The sequence below is a fragment of the Nothoprocta perdicaria genome, unplaced genomic scaffold (genome assembly GCF_003342845.1).
Source record: "Nothoprocta perdicaria isolate Ctin4 unplaced genomic scaffold, notPer1 scaffold_26, whole genome shotgun sequence".
NCBI classification, from domain to species: Eukaryota; Metazoa; Chordata; class Aves; order Tinamiformes; family Tinamidae; genus Nothoprocta; species Nothoprocta perdicaria.
In genome coordinates this window covers 3,987,978-4,006,149 of record NW_020455488.1, presented here as the reverse complement: position 1 = coordinate 4,006,149, position 18,172 = coordinate 3,987,978, and the positions used below count along the sequence as shown (strand labels likewise).

The 18,172-nt window shown below is 45.3% G+C and overlaps 1 protein-coding gene across 1 annotated transcript; it reads right to left on the bottom strand.

Annotated features, from left to right (window-relative positions):
* Positions 1–122: 122 nt before the first annotated feature.
* On the bottom strand, positions 123–15,108 carry SLC24A1 (solute carrier family 24 member 1). The gene is made up of 9 exons (XM_026040493.1): positions 14,185–15,108; positions 12,895–12,957; positions 11,828–11,936; positions 5,454–5,540; positions 3,847–3,956; positions 3,013–3,210; positions 2,564–2,653; positions 1,578–1,744; positions 123–498 (listed from the first exon to the last, which is right to left on the bottom strand). The coding sequence occupies exons 1-9, from the start codon at positions 15,106–15,108 to the stop codon at positions 249–251; spliced, it is 1,998 nt and encodes a 665-aa protein (XP_025896278.1). The 3' UTR covers positions 123–248.
* Positions 15,109–18,172: the final 3,064 nt, after the last annotated feature.

The window sequence follows — 18,172 nt, the reverse complement described above, 5'->3', positions numbered from 1 at the left end:
GGTGTTTTTTTTGTCTTTTTTTTTTGTGGAGGGAATTGTAAGAAAAATACTAGAGACAGATACAGCACTTCATTTTTAGTAATTTATTTTTAGTATATTAAATGTTTTAATTTTCATCTTGGTAAGTTTGTTATGCTTCACATTGTTGGATTCAGTAGAACAATGGCTACCTTGAATGCCCTTTGATTTTCATATATACATATTGATATCTCATTTAGAACAACGGTATTTCTCGGAGTGTCCAAATGTCATACAGATACCGGGCAGGATATTATCCTGTCTTCCAGCATCACACTGATAATCAAAAACACAAAGTAAAGAGCAAACATAGTGAGCCCCAGGATCTTGTTCATTTTCCACTTACATACAGCAATTGAAATGATTACAAACAAGAGCATTAGAAAAAGGAGAACAATTGCACAGAACAAACCATTACTACTGACTGCAACTGGACTGAATCCATTGAAGACAGAGAAAAGGAACCAAGGAACTGGCAAACTGCAAATAAAGGAAAAATAATTGAAGTAAATAACTGTCTAAAGGTAATTAATCTTCTACGTGATAATTAGGCATTTTTCCAATTGTTACAGAAAAAATGCATGATCTTTGATAAATCTCAACATAAATCAAAAATGGTTATTTATGCTAAAATGCATTTAGAAAATATCTTTAATGATCAAAAATCTTTTCAGATTCTTGGGTTGCATTATAAATAATACTTAAGAATTAATTTCCTCAGCATCCTATAACAAAGGAGTAAATCCTGATGCTTTACTGATTAAAGGAACCTTAATTGCACAGGATCTGAATGTCTTTGACAATAGTCAAAGATTTGTTTGGTCCTGGAAAAATCACTAATATTGTATTGATTTGAAAATTCATTGATTATTGGCTAATCACAATAGCAACTGCAAGTAGAGGTATTGAACAAAACACTCTGCTTAGGGAAACTGGTGCTGACAAGAAGTACGGGGCTGATGAGACTGTCCCTTGAGCAGGAGACTCTTGGAAACCTGAGTAGCAACAGGTGAGTTTCATAACATTTTGAAAACTACTTGCTTTTTCCTTTTTGCAGCCCCTTCATCCAATTCCATAAGCAAATATCCAAGCTTTTTTGAAAGAAAAAAAAAGCTAATATTTTGCTTAATTTCTGCTAAAAGGCAGTCTTAAAGTGCTTTAGCCACTTCCATGCTTGTTGTTCTATGTGATATTTATCATTGATGAATATCCCACAGTGATGTTTGTCCCATTGACAACTCATTTCTGCTTTTTCTAGTGTAAGATTATTTTCACCCATTATTTATGATGCAGCTAGTAAAGCTTTGTGATGTTTCTAGATTAAGACTGCTGTTTCTGCTTTGATACACAAATTATCTTAAGCAGCAGGACACTGACCTAAACTACGTGCAAACTAATTTTCTGCTGTTACAAAGATCAGTCTTTCCTGGCTGGGTTAATGTAAAAAAAATCCATTTAACTGGTTACCCTGCTGCCCCTCATTTAATTACATATAAAATTAAATTAACTATGACCACGTTTGGAAGAAAAGCATCTTTCAGCATTGAACTAGTACTCACCCAACGGTGATGTCGAAGATGTTGCTGCCCACGGAGCTGGAGACAGCCATGTCCCCCAAGCCTTTGCGTGCTACAATGACGCTGGTGATGAGGTCAGGGATTGATGTTCCTGCTGCCAGTATGGTTAATCCCATAATTTCTTCCGATATCCCAATGGTTTCACCAACCTAAGACACAGCAACAAAAGGCAATGTTTGCTGTTTTTGGAACATGGAATCTCATTGTTAATTTTCTAGGTTTTGTGCCATATTTGAGAATCTCTTTTAATTCCCTTAAATGTGAAATTAATTTTGCTTTATATGATGGAAAAAATACATTTTGCAGTTTGTTACCTAAGAGCAACTATGAAAGGTATAGTGCTACCCAGACCAAGCAATACCCTCCTCTGTCTGAAGTCCACCTATTCTAGAGAGATAAAGTAGACATCTTAATTGAAAATGAATTATGTATGATTGGAACCATTGGGAAACTATAGTTAGTGAATTTATGGCTTGACCAGCTATATTGTAAAAATGCATTGTATTTATCTCTAAACATATAAGGTAGATATTATTTCTCAAAACGCAAGGCAAATATTAAGGCAATGGGAGGTGAGGTCATTTAGCAGCTTGCAGAATTAGAACCTGCATTTTACTAGCATTTTAATTAGGTAAGGATAATTATGTTCTGTACGGAAACATTCATCAATGAAAGGGAGGTATGAAGATAAATCTTATCTGCACTTCTCACTGATGCACAAATTCCTGTGGAAGCTCTTGAAAAAGAATGACTCTTTGTCAAACTGAAAAGAATGACATTGAAAATTCCCTCTGGGCTGTTAAAAAAAAAAAAAAAAAAAAAAAAAAAAAAACCACAAAGTTTCTACTGTTTTGATGGATGACTGTAGCTGTAATTCATCAGATGGAATACCACAGTGACACATTGTTCCCTGTATCCCCAGCTACTTGCTTCTTGACAGCCTTGCAGAAAGAAAACAACCCCTTCACCTGGTGAGCCCACCACACCATGAGGTAGGAGAAGACCGCAATCCAGATGATGGATCCAAAGAATGTGATGACAAAGAATTTTTTGGAGTCCTGTAAAAATAATTTTGAAAAGAAAAAGGTTGAGAACCTTCTGAAAGGTAACAAGCCCTATGAACTATTCAGCTAAAACACTCCCAGGCAATAAAATAATACAGACTCTTGCCACTATTATAAAAGTCTTGGGGTTTGTCTCCTTGGTTTGCATGACCAACTGTTGCTAGCTTGGGACATGTTAAGTCTCCAGCTGTGCTGCAGCTGGGGCTCCTTCCCCAATCCCTTGCAAAGCTGTCGGACATTAAGGTAGCCAAAGACCCTAGACATGAGGAAAACAGACACTGTGGTTTCTACACGAGCGGAAATCTCTACTTCAATTAATGACTCTAAAAGCCAGAAGGAAGATAGATTCTTACTGGGTTTCTAACATCGGGTATAGTGCTCCAGAGCGGGAAGACGATGGGAAAAAGGAAAAGGTAAATGGCTTGTTTTTTCCTCGTTTCGGGCCATTCAAGAGATAAGGGCTCATCATTTTCTTCATCATCTGTGCTGCTGTCGCTGTCTTCCTCGCTCTCAGAGCTGCTGTCTTCTGAGTCGTCGCTGTCTGAAGAATGCTGTGGTTCAGAGAGAAGCCCGTTTGTTTTCACACGCACAAGCAGCTTCACAGCCTGTATTCTCTATGGCCTTGCCTTGGTAGAGTCCACCCCTGTAACGAGTGAGGGCAGCCAGAGCCCACGTCTTGCTCTGGGGGGACAAAATCCAGGTGCACTATCCCCCCAGATGCCTGTGTAAGTAGCTAGTTTGGATAAATCAACTAGACTCAGCTTTAGGTTTGTGACATAAGCATTTCCTATCTGGCTTTGAAAATACCCGCTGCTGATCAGAACAACCCACTGACTTCACTTGAAGTGGGAAACAGAACAGAAATGCAATATTTATTACCATATGCAGGCATTCATATCATCTGTTATGTTTGATAGTAACTTTAAGTAGCCCTCTGACCCCAATGGAGCCACCTGAGGGCAAAATACACTGTGGTATCAGTCAAAGGTCATATTTTGGACCTGATTTACAGCTTAAATAGTTGAGCTATTGCTTACATTAGCCCTGATGTATGTTTCCTCATTGCAATCATGGTCTATTTATACCTGCTAGTTCCAGGAAACAGATTGGATCCTACAGCAAAAGCTCTGGAGGGGAAGGGAAGCAAAGTGCATGTACGATATTTGCTTTGAGCCTCATTTAAATACCTGTCCATCTTGTGGTGCATCTGCCTTGTGTTTGTCTTTGCTGGGCTCGGAGTCACTGGCAGGAATCACCTGGAGAGTGTTTGGTGATTGTGACCCCTTTTCCTCTTCAGCTAAAAAGGGTAAGAAGGTGGGACCAGGTTAGGTCGTGGTGGTAGTAAAATGGTCACCTTCCCCTTGCTTGGTAGGAAGGTTTGCATTTCCTGCAAAACTTTGCAGCATTTTAAGTTAAATTCAACCTGTTGCTTCAACCCTTTATTTACCCTAGTATGCTATGGGTTGTGGTTAGTAATGTAGGTGGAATCTGGCCCATTTGGCTTTGAATTAATGCCATCATAGCAGCTTTCGCCCATGCAGCTACCACTGCTATTACTTCTGAAACTGTAGAAAGAGGCACATGCATAAGAAGAGAGAAATGCTGATTTTCTGTTCTCTAACTGATGAATGTCTCCAAGTTTCAGCCTAGATTCTGCAGATTTTTATTAAAGCCATCCTTAAAAGCCAGAAGGGAGGTGTAAAGCTCTGCTTCACTTCTTAGTGGTGCTGCACATTCTCTTGGGGACTGATATTCTCTAAGGCTTCTGAGAAATTACTGTTTGTGCTGTCAGGTTTGAACTCCTAATCATTTGGTGCATATTCAAACGCAAATGGGAAAGTGCTGACACATACAAGGAAGTAACTGCAACGTCCTCTCTGCTGTTCCTATATTAACCTGCATAGCCGAGAGGAATCTGGAAACACAGAGCAGTATTGAGGCAGGAGAATGGCACGAGAGGCCACACAATCACAGCAGAGCAGTCTTCTCATGCTGCTGCAAATTACCTTAAGGGATGCCCTCTAGATGCACCAGCCTGTCTTGGTATATTCTATTGGTCTTGGTGTTATTCTATTCCATGTACTGTGCCCAAATGTGGAATTGTTGGATACCTTGTTCTGAGCTGAAATCTAGACAGTCAGGTTTCTACAGGGGAGCTTTGGGCATCTTTTTGTGTCACTGGGCAAGGCGCAATGTTGTGAGATATCCAAGTGACTCAGATTGCAGTTGTGTGCTTGTGAAGGCAGAACCTTCTATAAAAATTACCTTATTTTTCAAAGTCTCTAGATCTCCTCTGCAACAGCACAAACACCCAGTGTGTCACTAATGAAACAGAAAAGCCAAAGCTATTAAAAGGGAGGATGCACAAGCCCTTAGAATGGTTGTAGACAAAGTCTTCTCTCTCTTTTTACAGAGGAATTGGCTCGTGCTCTTCTGCAAGTATGCTAAATTTTTAGGCTGAAACAGGTACGTTGCTTTGAAGAACGCTTAGTTTGCAGGGGCACTTGGCTGCTGTATATAATGGTCTGGTTTTCTCTCTTTCACCCTTCTGATCGTAGCTTAAACTATCTCCTTGTAGCATTTCTGTTTAGATCCTTCTTTACTTAACTGCACCTAGACTCTTCTATTGCTTACAGTTAATGTATATTGAATGATTTCTGCTGTGTTACAGCAGATTATGTGATCAATGATAGAAAACTTCTATTACACTGTAGTGAGTTTCTTTGATAGTCCTAGGTCTTCAGGATAGGGAAGGGGAGAAGACATGAAGCAAAACAAGGCAAACAGAACTCACCTTCTGGTTTTGATCCTTGCTTGCTCATGGCATCTACCTTAGTGTTGGCCAAGTTGCTTAAGATGTCAACCTTGTCTTTAAATTTTGCTGTGAATGAGAAGGATGTCGTTAGTTGTCAGCTATGGGTACCACCACACTGATATGCTCACCCCATTCTTCCACTGAGTTGCAGTCAGCTCTGGGTTGTGAGTTATCTTTCTGGCTGTGGCCTTCAAGTCCTGGCTGCTCTTAATGGATCATAATTGTTATATTTAAAAACTTTGCAAATGGTTGGATAATTACCATAATACTATGCAATCAGTACTTTCATGTTTCTAAAGAATCTCTGGGGAAGATGGAAATCTTTTCAGTTCAGTAATACAGGAGATATCTGTTCATCAGAGGGAGCAACTGCAGAAAGAAGAAGAATTTTGATGCAATATCATTTTGTTCCCAGAGGACTGTTGATTTTGCTCAGGCTTGATTATGTGCAAGCTAAAAATGACACCTTCCTTCTGCCATGTACTTGTTGAAGAGGCTTTACTGTGCTGCTTGCAGCCTGGCAACCTGACGGTATGGAACAAGAAAAACCTTTTACACTTCTGTTATCTGGAAAATTATTGATTTAGCTGAGTTTCTGAAAGTGTCTCCTTTGACAGAGTTAATCCAAGTTCCAGGTAGCTACATTCAACATGGTCCAGGCTACTCTGCTAAGGGTTACCCGGAAAACCAATCTTCTCCAATGCAATGCCCGGTCACGTATTTCTGAGACTGATGGGGACTTTTTCCCCTGTAATCTGTGCTCCACTCGTATGACCCGCTTTATTTTACAGTGACCTCTTAAACAGTCTGCTCCTCCATGGTCAGATGTTAGATGTGGTACTCAAATGGCTTAGTCCATGCCCAAGTCATTGACTCAAAGCTCTCACTTAAATCTATATCCTCTGTTGGGGGCTGGCTACCCAGTGATGAAGAGGAGGGTCACAGGGTTTGTGTATGGATGGTAGCCACAAGAAATTGGCACTTTTAATAGAATCGGAAGGCCAGGCTATGCTTGGCCTGTGTGTGAGCCTGTAAATTAATTTTTTCTGAAAGCTTTATCACTGTTTTAATCTGCAGTACCATTGACGGTGCAGCAAGAATTTGTTGATGTCATTTGCCTCGAGGGCAGGGCCCTGTCGCTTTGTTCTTCACGTGATACTGAGCTAATAGAAAGCGGGAGGCCCTGGGCCCGGCCGACAGATCCTGGCCGTGCGCTGAGCCCGTGGCAAGCGGAGCACCCCGGATATCTGTCCAGTGACTGGGACTGGCTCGGATAGCTGATTGTTCCCTAATTGTTCCCTGATTGTTCATTTCCACTGAAAACAGCCGTGGCTGCAGGGAGATGAACCCACCAGGTCTCTCCTTTGCACGAGGAGGGCAGGCAAGTAAGGCTTCCTCTCCACTTTAGCGCCGTTTACTGGCACTGAAACCTACTCGAGGGGCTGTGCGGCATTTTGAAGCACTTTGCTCTGTTTTTAACGCTGCTGGTGCTGAGGGCCGGCGCTCTAAGAGCAGCAGATCGGCGACCCTGAGGTCTCCCCCATCCCCTGGACAGCAGCATCTCGCTCAGCTTGTCCAGGAGCTGCTGCAAACGCTGCCACCGTCAGCAGGGTCGGCGCGGTCAGGCCTGGCCCAAGGGGATTATATAAATTCCAGCTCCTGGCTTCTTGCCCTCTCCGTGCCCACGGCCTCGGAGCAGCGGAGCCTGTGGGCATCTATCAGGATAAATGGATTAGGTTCAGGCCGCTATCCAGTTCTCATGAGATCAGCATCACTTAAAAAGGTGTTAACTCCTCTGACACACTTTTCGTGCAGGGTGAGCTGAGGTTGGAGGAAGAGGAGGCTGTAAGCAGGCCAGCTCTGAAGGTCAATGGGGAAGGAAGGAAGGAGAGTTGGTAGTTCAGGCCTTGTTAGCACCTGATTAACCCAGCCCTGCTGAGCGGGGCTGTACGGGGCTCCTGGCCTGCTCGGGGCAGCCACCGTTTGTGCCATGGCCAAGGAGGACGTTGTGGGGAAGAGCTGAGCTGGCCTTCAGACAGGTTCCTTCCATGTGAACTGATACATCCATGAACTAACACATCTAGGCTGAGCTTAAGGTTGTAGCTTAGTTCCTGTCTAGAACTCCAGTTTCCTTGGATGTAATCCAATGGGATTAGTTTATAGTATGGACTTGAGGATTTTTGATCTGATGGTTAGACTGCAGTACGTGCTGGCACACTACAGAAAGCTGGAGATTTCAGAAAAGAGAAGGTCCATCATCAACAAAAAACACCCTTTCCTAATACAAAAAGAAAATTAGGTATCCTGAACTTAATCTGCCGTTCAGATGAGAAGTTGTGTCACAGAGGATGTTGTAGGGCAATGAAGTCTGTGTTTCTGCACCTCTAGCTTCTTTCTAAGATATCAGCCTCTAGAAGCTGATTTTAGAGGCACAATGCTGGTAGCTTAACATGTATTGGACTCATTACCCTGAGTGCTTCCCTTCTGTGCTACCCTTCTGTGCTCACCAACTACATTGCAACTGCAAAGAACGAGAACCCTATGGAGATCATCGCTTTCAGTAGCGTTAGCTAAAAGCTGATGAGGAAGAGTGGGAACTTCTTTTGTAGAATGTTCTTTAACATGGCCTTTAAACGTTGGTGTTACAGGAGTTGGCAGGAAAAGGGAACAAGGATTCTTGAGGACAGATGTGATGATCCTTTATGCTGCAGCCTAATTACAGGCAGGTGTCTGGTTCGGACAGTGCTGTAGACACAAGGAGAAGGAATCAGGTGATGATCAGAGAGAAGAGGCACCCAGATGTCACAAGGGTACCCAAGGGCTGCATTAACGTGAAGGCAGAGCTCACAGTCCTGACATGGCTTGGAAGGGTCAAATCCTCTCTTTCCAAGTGACATCCCAGGGAAGTTGCTTAATCTTTTTAGCTGAGATCCTCAAGGTACTTAGTTATTATCTCAGTCTATTCAGAAATAATTCCTCTTCCCTGCACTCCCTTCCCTTTAGGTATGAATTTACCATGGCAAAGAGTGTCTCAGCTACACACAGGACGTGGCGTGTTGGGTCCTTCCTTTGAGAGCTGTGCTGTTGTGATAACTGCCATTTTCTTTACTGTTATCTTTTTTAAGCAGCTGTGGTGGCGTTTAGCACAGCAGACATGTACCTGGGGCAGAGACTATGCTCTTAACTCAGCTGCCTTCTTGCAGCAAAGGGTCTATAAAATAATAACCTTCTTCATAGTTCCACTGTCATGGTTGGGACTCAGGTACACGTGGCCACACTCCCATCTAGTGGCTGCAGCTTCAGGGACAATCATAGAATCCTTGAGGTTGGAAGGGACCTTTGGAGATCCTCTAGTCCAACCCCCCTGCACACGCAGGGCCACCCAGAGCACAGGGCATAGGCTGCATCCAAGCAGGTTTTGAAGATCTCCAGAGGTGTCTCCACCACCTCTCTGGGCAGCCTCACTGGTGAGAAATTTTTCCTTAAGTTCCTGTGGAACTTTTGATGCTTCAGTTTGTGGCTGTTTCCTCTACTTCTATCGCTGTCCACCACTGAAAAGAGGCCGCCCCATCCTCCTCCCTGCCTCCCTTGAGGTATTTCTATACACTTCTTAGATCGCCCCTCAGCCTCCTCTTCTCCAGGCTGAACAGGCCCAGCTCTCTCAGCCTTTGCTCACAGGGCAGATGTTCCAGGCCTCTGATCATCCTCGTAGCCCTGCGCTGGACTCTCTCCAGCAGCTCCACATCCCTCTTGTCCTGGGGAGCCAGAACTGGACACAGTCTCCAGATGTGGCCTTACCAGGGCTGTGTATAGGAGGACGATCACCTCCCTCGACCTGCTGGAGACGCTCTTCTTGATGCACCCCAGGATCCCGTTGGGAGCTGCTCTCCAGAAGGTCAGTCCTCAGCCTGTACTGGTTATTCCTGCCCAAACGCAGGACCTTGCACTTGCCCTTGTTGAACATCATGAGGTTTCTCACCGCCCAGTCTGTCCAGGTCGCTCTGGATGGCGACACAGCCTTCTGGGGTATCAGCTACTCCTCCCAGTTTCATATCAGTAACTCCAAGGCAGAAAGGCTGGGGCAGGGGGGCACTGCCAGCATGCGGAGGTGGCTCCAGATGTCCCAGCTGGAGCTCAGAGAGGTGCGAGCAGCACAAGAAGGTTCTGGAGGGTCTCTGAGTGGCAGCAGCCCCTCAGTCTTGATGCTTCCTCAGAGTTAATGAAAGGGCAGATGGTCCTTTTGTAAACATTTATTTCTTACCTTATGCTGCTGTTACCACCTTTCTGGGGCCAAGGCAACAACCCTGATGAATCTGGCTCTTGCTAGGGTGCAGCTAGCAATCCAGTGCATGTTCTCACCAAAATTTGTCAGAGCAGACACGTATCTGTTTTGCTGCCCTTATTGAGCCTTCTTTGTTCACTTGATCAGTTTTTGCTGCTGGAAGTTTGATCTGGAGAGTCCTTTTTGTAACCTCAGTGATAGGCATGAGAGGTGTTTATCCGCTTAGCTTCAATCTCTCTTTGCATGGTACAACAGATAATCCCTTTAGAACAAGTAGGGCAGTGCAGAGGCATGGGCTGAACTACAAAAGAAAATTCTGAAAAAATATCTCTTTTACAGTGCTTCTCCTTTTCTTGAAAAATAAACCTTCATCCTGTGACTGAACTGCAGTTCATACAAAGCAGTTCATTAAAGGCTTGTGGACAGTGACTCTTGACCAGGCTGGAGATCTGGGCAGTTTAAAAGGAAATTTAAGTGTGCTCCTCAGTCCCCGCCTGGTCCCTGTGGGTTTAGTTCCTTACGTGCAATGAGTGGCTGCTCTTTTTGATAAAAATAGTGTTGCAGGTGGGTTTTCAGCAGGGCTAAACTCAATGTGCATCAGAGATTCTCCCTGGGGTACATAAAAGCAATCTGTTTTTCCTCTCCCAGCAAAATCTGGCTGGTAGTAATTTTTGTATGCCAGTATTTGGCTTAACCATCATAATAAGAAACTGCCGTGTGTTTAAAACTCAGCTGGGATCAACTATTGTCAGAGAGAATTCCTAAAGGGTTTAACTTCCTCCTCCTTTTCTGGCCGAGTGCGCACTTGAAGGAAGTAATGGGTTCTCCCTGTGTCTTTTATAAGTGAATCTAACAGTTTGAGCTAGCTCTTCCTCCTTCTTGGGGAAAAAATATATATATATTTATATATGTAAAAGCAGAACTGAATGTTGCTATTCCAGGACCAGAGATCAGGACTAAGCTGGGAAGGTGCCAATCAGAGCTAGCCAAGTGACGCAGTATGAGCTGGAAGACAGGTATAAATCCTGTTCCTTGCTGTTCCTGCTGTCGGGGGAGAGCAGAAGAGGGGAGGCTGCAGCAAGCGTCGCTGCTGGCAGGACCCCAGGAGCAGCTGCTGTTCCACACGCTGCTCCTCGAGGTGACAGCAGCAGCAGTCGATGTGGCTCTGGCAAAGCAGGTGCCAGCGCCGGGGCGCGAGAAGCTGGTCCTTGCCCAGCTGGTCCAGTCAAGTGATGGGAAGGAGGGTCTCCCCATGGGGCAGAGCTCATTTCAACTAACATCTCTGCTGCCTACAGCTACATTCCAATAATATTTCACTGAGCCGCTAATTTAAAACATATACAGGCTATAATCTTATTTCGAGAGAGTTTGCTGTTACTAGGAATCACTGTTACTTACTAGAGAGGTAGAAATCTATTATAATAGATTTAGGCATAATTAGCTTGTATTTTAAGCATCTATGAACTCTGCCAAAAATTGTATTTGCCATACTGGGAAATATGAGGAGATAACAAGTATTTCATGAAGAAGACTACGGTTACAAGCAAGACTAATCTCACTAGGGAGTGATAATCTGGGTTGAAACAGTAAGGCTCTTAATTTGTTATCAAAGTAGTAACAATTTGCCTCCTGAAGCTTATCTGTCTCCTTACAACACTCTAAATTAATTACAACTTGGTAAAAAGAAAACGTCAGTCTTCAAAGCTTTCATAATCTTTCATGCATAATCATTTGCTGGGAAGAGAGTTTGGGACAATAGCAAAAATAGATTTGCTGAAATCTTCATTTTTAGCCTCCTTTTAAGTCTATGTAATTAGACTAGGGGTAACAGGAGGGAGGAGAGGGAGAATTCTTGTAAAAAGAGCTCTCGTGACAAGAAATTCCCTGCCTTTTGCTCTGCACAGGACTCTAGTGCAAGAAGATAAGCCCAGCAGAGGCCCAGGCTTAGCAGATGTCTTTGGTTTGCATGCAGTGGTGCTGCCTTCCACCAGCAGAAACGTTGTCCCCCGTTGCACTGCTCCAAGACCAGGGCTGCAAAGCCAAGCCCCGGCGATGCGGAGCATTCACTCACCTTCGGCCAGCGGGTCCAGGGTGTAGATCATGAGCTGGAAGATGGTGCTGCGCATTTGGGAGTTGTGCAGGGAGGCTGAGCTGCTGCCTCGCTGTAGGGCTGTCATAGGCTACGGAATAAAGGCACAACACAGCAATCAACAGCAGGCTCCTTCTCAAAACACCTCCGTCAAGTGGCCTCTGAGCTGGACGTCCCTGGAGGCTGATTTTCCTAACCCAACAAAGGGGTTCAGCATGGATTTCAGCAGCCTTTGCACTCAAGTTCACAGGTTAGTTGTGAGCACTGGCAGCTTAGACTTGAGGTAGGAGACTGCGCTTAGCTGGAATAGACTAGGATGTTATTACAGATCGTAGCAACCACAGTTTGCAATGCTTTTACTTGTCAGTTTATTGCTAACTCTGCAGATAGGTGTGCTGCTGTACAGCACTGCAGTCACATCAAGCTTCCTGACTTAGCTGGGAAGCTCTGGGGCTCTGTTCTTAACGTGAGTCAGGTCCTGAGCAGCTTCCTACGAGGTTAAATGCACAGGGGAAAAGTAGCGTCCACATGAGGAAGCCAATACCTGCTGTGTTACATGTGCAGCCTCTAGGTCTGCTAGACCTCTCCACACAGTGGCTGGTGAGCCACTGGGAAGGCAAAAAGTCGGGAATTGACCCCGGAGCAGAGGAATGAGCTCTTCAGCCTGCACTTCGGGGAGGGACACATCCTACCAGCCACTGCTCTGGGGGCCCAGGGGAAATGCAACCAGGAAACAGGGTAAGGAAAGTTCTACTCCAACTTCTCTATGTGCATTTCATCCTATTTAAAGTGTAGAATGAATAGAGCCCTACTATTCAAATCCATTTGTTTAATCTCTTCTTTTTTAGAAAATTCCTTTGAGGATATGTCAGCCAGATGTCCTATTAATTAAGCTGTGGATACTGTGCTAAGGGTGGTGGATTCTGTGCATGAAGTAGGATTTGCTCCAGGTTTTTGACAGAGCGGGTGACACCTTTATTCCATCCCTGATATAGTGACAGGTTCAAAATACAGTAACTTCAGATACTTCTTAAGCTGCTCAAACTTACCTGCAGCTTCTTCCCATCTGCTGGCTTCTTTGTTCCATCATCTGCAACTGCCCCATTGCTCTCCTGAATATAAACAAGAGCAGAAAGTACCGAATGCAACTGCAGCCTCCCCAGCTCTTACAGCATCTAACAATGGAGCTCTTTGGGTCAATGAATTTGAGAAAGTGGGAGTGCTAACACAAATGACTCTGCATGGAGGCAACTGAAAGAGCCAAAGCCATGTGCCTTCCTCAAAAGCTTGTGAGATGAGAGGGCAGGATTCTGCCTGCAGCTCCTCAGTGTGCACGTGTGTACTGAGACAGACACAAGTGGCCTCCTCCATCTGATTTCTGTCAGTGGAGGCAGCCCCAGACATCATTCCCAAATATCTGTATCCTGACCCATCTTCCAGGAGAAAAAGAAGGTGGAGAAGGTACAAGGGGGTGTCTTTCTCCACTTCTCAGCCTTACTTTCTATGAAATTCCCTGCGGGTTCGATGCAGCAGCTCTGTGTCATGCTGCTGTGTGCTAATGAGAGTTCTCGGCAAGCTTTAGAGCACAAGGATTTGCTTCCTTTAATGCAAAGGGCTGGATTCAATTTGGGATGATGGCTGTGATGTCTATAGGGATGCATGTGTTACAAGTACAGCATCTTGCAGATGAGTTTCCCCCTGGAAGGTAACATCAGATTTCCAGTTGTCCCAACCAAGAACTCTGCCTGGAAGACAGACTATGAGGAGAGGAAGGTACTTTCCCCATTTGCTGTCTTTTCAAGTATCTTCACCCCTCTTCCCTCCCTTCCTTCAGTTACCTGAAGGGAACACCAAGACCAAGAGGAGCAAAACAAGCTCCTGTGCCGGTGGTGTACGCCTGACACACACAACTTGAGCAGCCCTGTCTCATCTGCAAGAGGCTCGGACAGTGTTTCTTATCAGAAACCTTTGTTTTCCATTAGCACAAAACTGTACAGTTTTGTTCCCAAACTGATAATGTATTTCTGGATTTTTTTTGTAGTTTTTTTTGTTTGTTTGTTTGATTTTTTTAACTTCTTTACAATAACTGAGCAAACCCCATGCCTGTGTTGAAAATAGAGAAGTGGCCTCTCCTGGTATCTTAAATTATCACATGGAGTGGAATTTTCTCTGATTTCTTAGAATTTCTTCCATCGATATAGTAATTCTCTCAAATTATTGACCAGTGGCTGTACTGTAAACGTTCATTTCAGCATGCACTTTGTCAAGGAGATGCAATTTTTCCTTGTTTATGCTAGAATGGATGTCTGACCGTCCCTCTGGACAATAAAGACACCAACCTTCTGCACACGCTCTGCTGATGCTGCCTGCACAATATTCAGTGTCCTGTTCAGCTCCTGCTTCACCCATTCTTCTAGGTACACGTTGTGTTTCATAGTGAATACGTATGTGCCGTAGGCAGTCAGTAAAAGGAGGCTTTCCCACCAATCAATGACACTGTCTAGGAAAAACAGGATGAGCATCAGTAAGTCTACAATGTAGAACGAGATGTCTCTAAACAAGGGCCACCATGTCAGGTGGAGTATCTCCCTTGAGAAGAGGGCACAGGTGCCAATGACAAAGAGGATATTAAACACTGCTGAGCCCACAATGGTCCCGATGCCCACGTTGCTGTGTGAGATGAAGACACCTATGAGGGAGGTGAAGAGTTCTGGTGCTGATCCGCCTGCTGCCATGAAGGTGGCTCCGGCCACGTCTTCAGAGATCTGTAACTTCTCTGTGATCACTCCCAAGGCAGGGACAAAATACTCATCACACACTATGGCCAAAGCCACAAACACATAAATCATGCCAAAGATGTGAAGCACAACCCACCCTTGCCTGCGTTCTTCCACACTGAATAGGTCCTGCGGGTATTCTCCTTTGGATTCATATTTTGGCTTGTCCTCGGGGTAGCTTGCACTGGTATTTTCCTCCCGGAGGATCGTATCCCCTGATGCAGTGATGGGCACACTCGGCTCAGGATCCACGTATATACAGTGCCTTATTTTGGGAGCTGCTGTGCTATTGCCTGTCCTGGCAGTCTTGTTGCTGGAGAGGTCCCTGGAAGTGACTTTCACAGGGTCCTCATCCTGGGGACCTGTGTGCGGTGCTGGAAGGGCAGCGGGGCTGAGCTGGAGCCGATAGAGAGACAGGGCCAAGACTGTGGCAAGCAAGAAAAAGATTCGCTTCCCTCGTAGCCGCCTTCTCCGTAGTAAATGCATTTCCTAGAGGTTCCAAACTCTGCGTGTCCAGAAGCCACTGAAGACTTCCTTGGATCAGCAGTGTGCACTTGTATCCACCATTGGAGTTTCTAGTTCATATTAAGCATCAGGAGTGAAACTGCATGACCCAGAGGGTAGAATCCTGCAAAAGAAGGTCTAGTGTGAGAAATAAAGTACAGTCACTTCCCCATTGTGCAGGCAACATTATCTCAATGAGTGTCTTTCCATTTTCAACTAAAAGAAATGGATCAAGCAGCTAATAAAGTCAGATCTAGACCCAGGTTTCAGTCTTTTTCTCTACTGGGGGATATGCAGAAGGATAGCTCTAGGTTTGGCTTAACAGAGAGGAGCACGCGGAATTATTCGATAGCTCCTGCTCTGCGGTTTTCAAGCCTTGTGCTCCCACAAAACGCAAGCCAAGCAAATGGTGAATTTTTTTTCTTTTTTCTTTTTTTTTTTCTTTCAGTTTGAGAAGTGTAGGAAGCGGATTTGGCTCTCCTAAAACTCAGGGTGTTGAGCATCCATTTGTTTCTATGACTACATCTTTTTGAACCTTTTTGTAGAAATCAAAAGTGGCAAAGTGGAATCACAGTGATTTCTTTTATTAGGGGGAAATTAGCATACCTGGAATAATTATTTGAACAGCACTTGTGAAGGCAGACAAATTGTAAATGCCACAGTGACGGAGCACACATATGTGACAGTAGGGAGACGGTCATTTGGGTCTCGATAAAATTCACCCTTCAGCACTGCTTGAGTGCTGCACCTTAAGATATTACTCTAATTTTTTTTTAATTTTTATTTATTTTTTTTTCTCCCAGAATGGAACTATTACATTATTCTTGAGCTGGATATGAATCACAGTGTTGTAAGCCCTTCTCAGTTAAGCTCTTCATGCAATTTACTGCACACTTACCCTCTTGCATAACACCCAGTGAAGTAATCAGCCTAAATTTCTTGCAAGACAGGCAATGTTACCTTCTTTTAAATAGTTGGGAGGATCATTAAGGCAACAGTAATTGAGGGTCATGGGAGTACCTAGATAACCAGGTGATAAAAGCTTTGCTCTGGGTATGTAAAAAGAACATGAGCGCGCATATGGCAAATTGCATAATACAATATGTACAAGTTATTACAAAATAACTCTTCCTAGTAAAAATGAAGAAGAGTAACAAGAAAGAGAACAGAAAATACATGTACACATTCCTCTTTAAGTACTCTATCTTACTTCTCTCTCCAATGAGCCTCCTGAAAGGCTTTTTGCAAGCAGAAATACATCCAGCACCAGAACGAACTGCAAGAGCTCTGCAGTTTTTTGCAGTAGGTGACAATCAGCCCCCTTGCTTCTCTAGTCTTGTAAATTGATTAGCTCTTCTGTAGAGTGTATTCTTTTTTAGAAGTCTGATCGAGTCCTTTCAGCCTGTTAGACTGCCTCTGCCAGGAGAGATCGCCAGCAATCTTAGGGATGTGCACATCTTACCTTCAGAAGATGCTGCTCAAGAGGAAGGGGAGCACCAAAGGTTGTGGGTAGTCCTGGATGCTCCTTTGGTACTTAACAGCCACGGGCGAGATGCTGTTGCAGAGAGAGGCAGATGAAAATGATCCCATTTTCATTATGCCTCTCCCAGCTAAATTCTAATACAAGAGAGGGTCAGATGTGAAGGACATATTACTGGAGGAAGAGCCAATCCACTTTAATACCTGCAGTCCCTAAGAAGATTAAAGAGTATTGCATAGGTTTGGGTCTGTCTCTGAAGCCAATATCTTTGTCTGCTAGTGCAGGTTATTCTCATTATCAAGGCAACTGATTATCTCCATCGCAGTCAACAGAAGAAAAGCATCTACTTGGATAAATGTGGTGGCAACTGTGGAGGACAGTCCACTGCTGGAGGTAAATCAATAGCTCTTCTGCATAGAGCATGGTCACCTTATCATGATACTTTCCTGCTTTATCTTCTGTTATCAGGCTCTTTTGCACAGAGCTTGGGTTTGAAGTGCCCCATACAGAAGCCAGGCCAGGCAGCCCTGCTGGGCTGAGCTTTGCTGGGCTGAGCTTTGCTGGCCTTTGCCAGCAGATTTAAATGTGCTTTGTGCTGCCATAAACAGCCTGAAAACTCTGGAAAAACTGCAGAGCATCCCCAGCAGGGAGGCAGGATGGGCTGCAAGACCTCGAGCGGACCCTGAGGGTGGCATCACTAAGGACATCCTGGCACAGCCCCACAGTGGACAACATTAACAGCCAAGGACTTTGTAAAGCCCTGATCAGCGGTTTTATCACATGGGAGTGAAAAAATATATATAATTTGAGGTGTTTTAAAGCAAGCTGTTGTCTCATGCTGCTTCTCTTGTCCGTGTGGGGCCAGGCTTGCAGAGGGAGGCTCCGCTCGGAGCCTCCAGCCCTGCTCCTGTGTTTACTGAATGGGGAGGAATCCATGAGCCAATCGTGATGTCTTTTCTTGTTTTCTTTTCCATCCACAATAATCTCTATTGTGTGAATATTTTTCATAGTAGTGGTACCTAACTGGGCTGCTCTTTGTAACGTATTCAGTATTGCGGTAACGCGGGAGGAACGGGAAAACACGGGCCGGGCCGGGAAGCGGCGCGGGCGGCCCCGGCGCGGCCCGGCCCCTCAGCGCGCGGCCGCGCCGTTCCGGGGGACGCTTTGGCGGGCGCACTCATGGCGGCGGGCGAGGCCGCGGTGAGGGGCGGCTCGGCGGGCCCGGGGCTCCGCTCCGCAGGCCCGGGGCTCCGCTCCACGGGCCCGGGGCTCCGCTCGCGCCTCCTCCCAGCGGGTCCCCCCCTCTGCAGGCAGCGCGGGCCGCGCACGCCGGTTCCAGGCCCCACGCTCCCGTCTCCCTCTTTAAATCCGCGTTGCCGCTTAATCCCGGCCACATGCCGCCGTTGTGGCAGGGAGGCCGAGCAGCGCCTCGGCGGGTGCCCTTAACAGCAGGGCGGGCTGCGAGGCCTCCACCCCGCAGGGCTTGGGTCTGGGGGCCGCAGGGCTTGGGTCTGGGGGCGCGACGTGTCGCTCCCACTCACCATCCCCATCCTCCCCAACCTTCTC

Excerpts from the sequence above, each read along its gene's own strand:
- SLC24A1 (XM_026040493.1), bottom strand. The coding sequence starts at position 15,108 with ATGCATTTACTACGGAGAAGGCGGCTACGAGGGAAGCGAATCTTTTTC. Across the intron at positions 3,211-3,846 it reads ATGCACCACAAGATGGACAG|CATTCTTCAGACAGCGACGA; the intron begins GTATTTAAATGA and ends TCTGAACCACAG. Across the intron at positions 499-1,577 it reads ATCTTCGACATCACCGTTGG|TTTGCCAGTTCCTTGGTTCC; the intron begins GTGAGTACTAGT and ends CTTTATTTGCAG.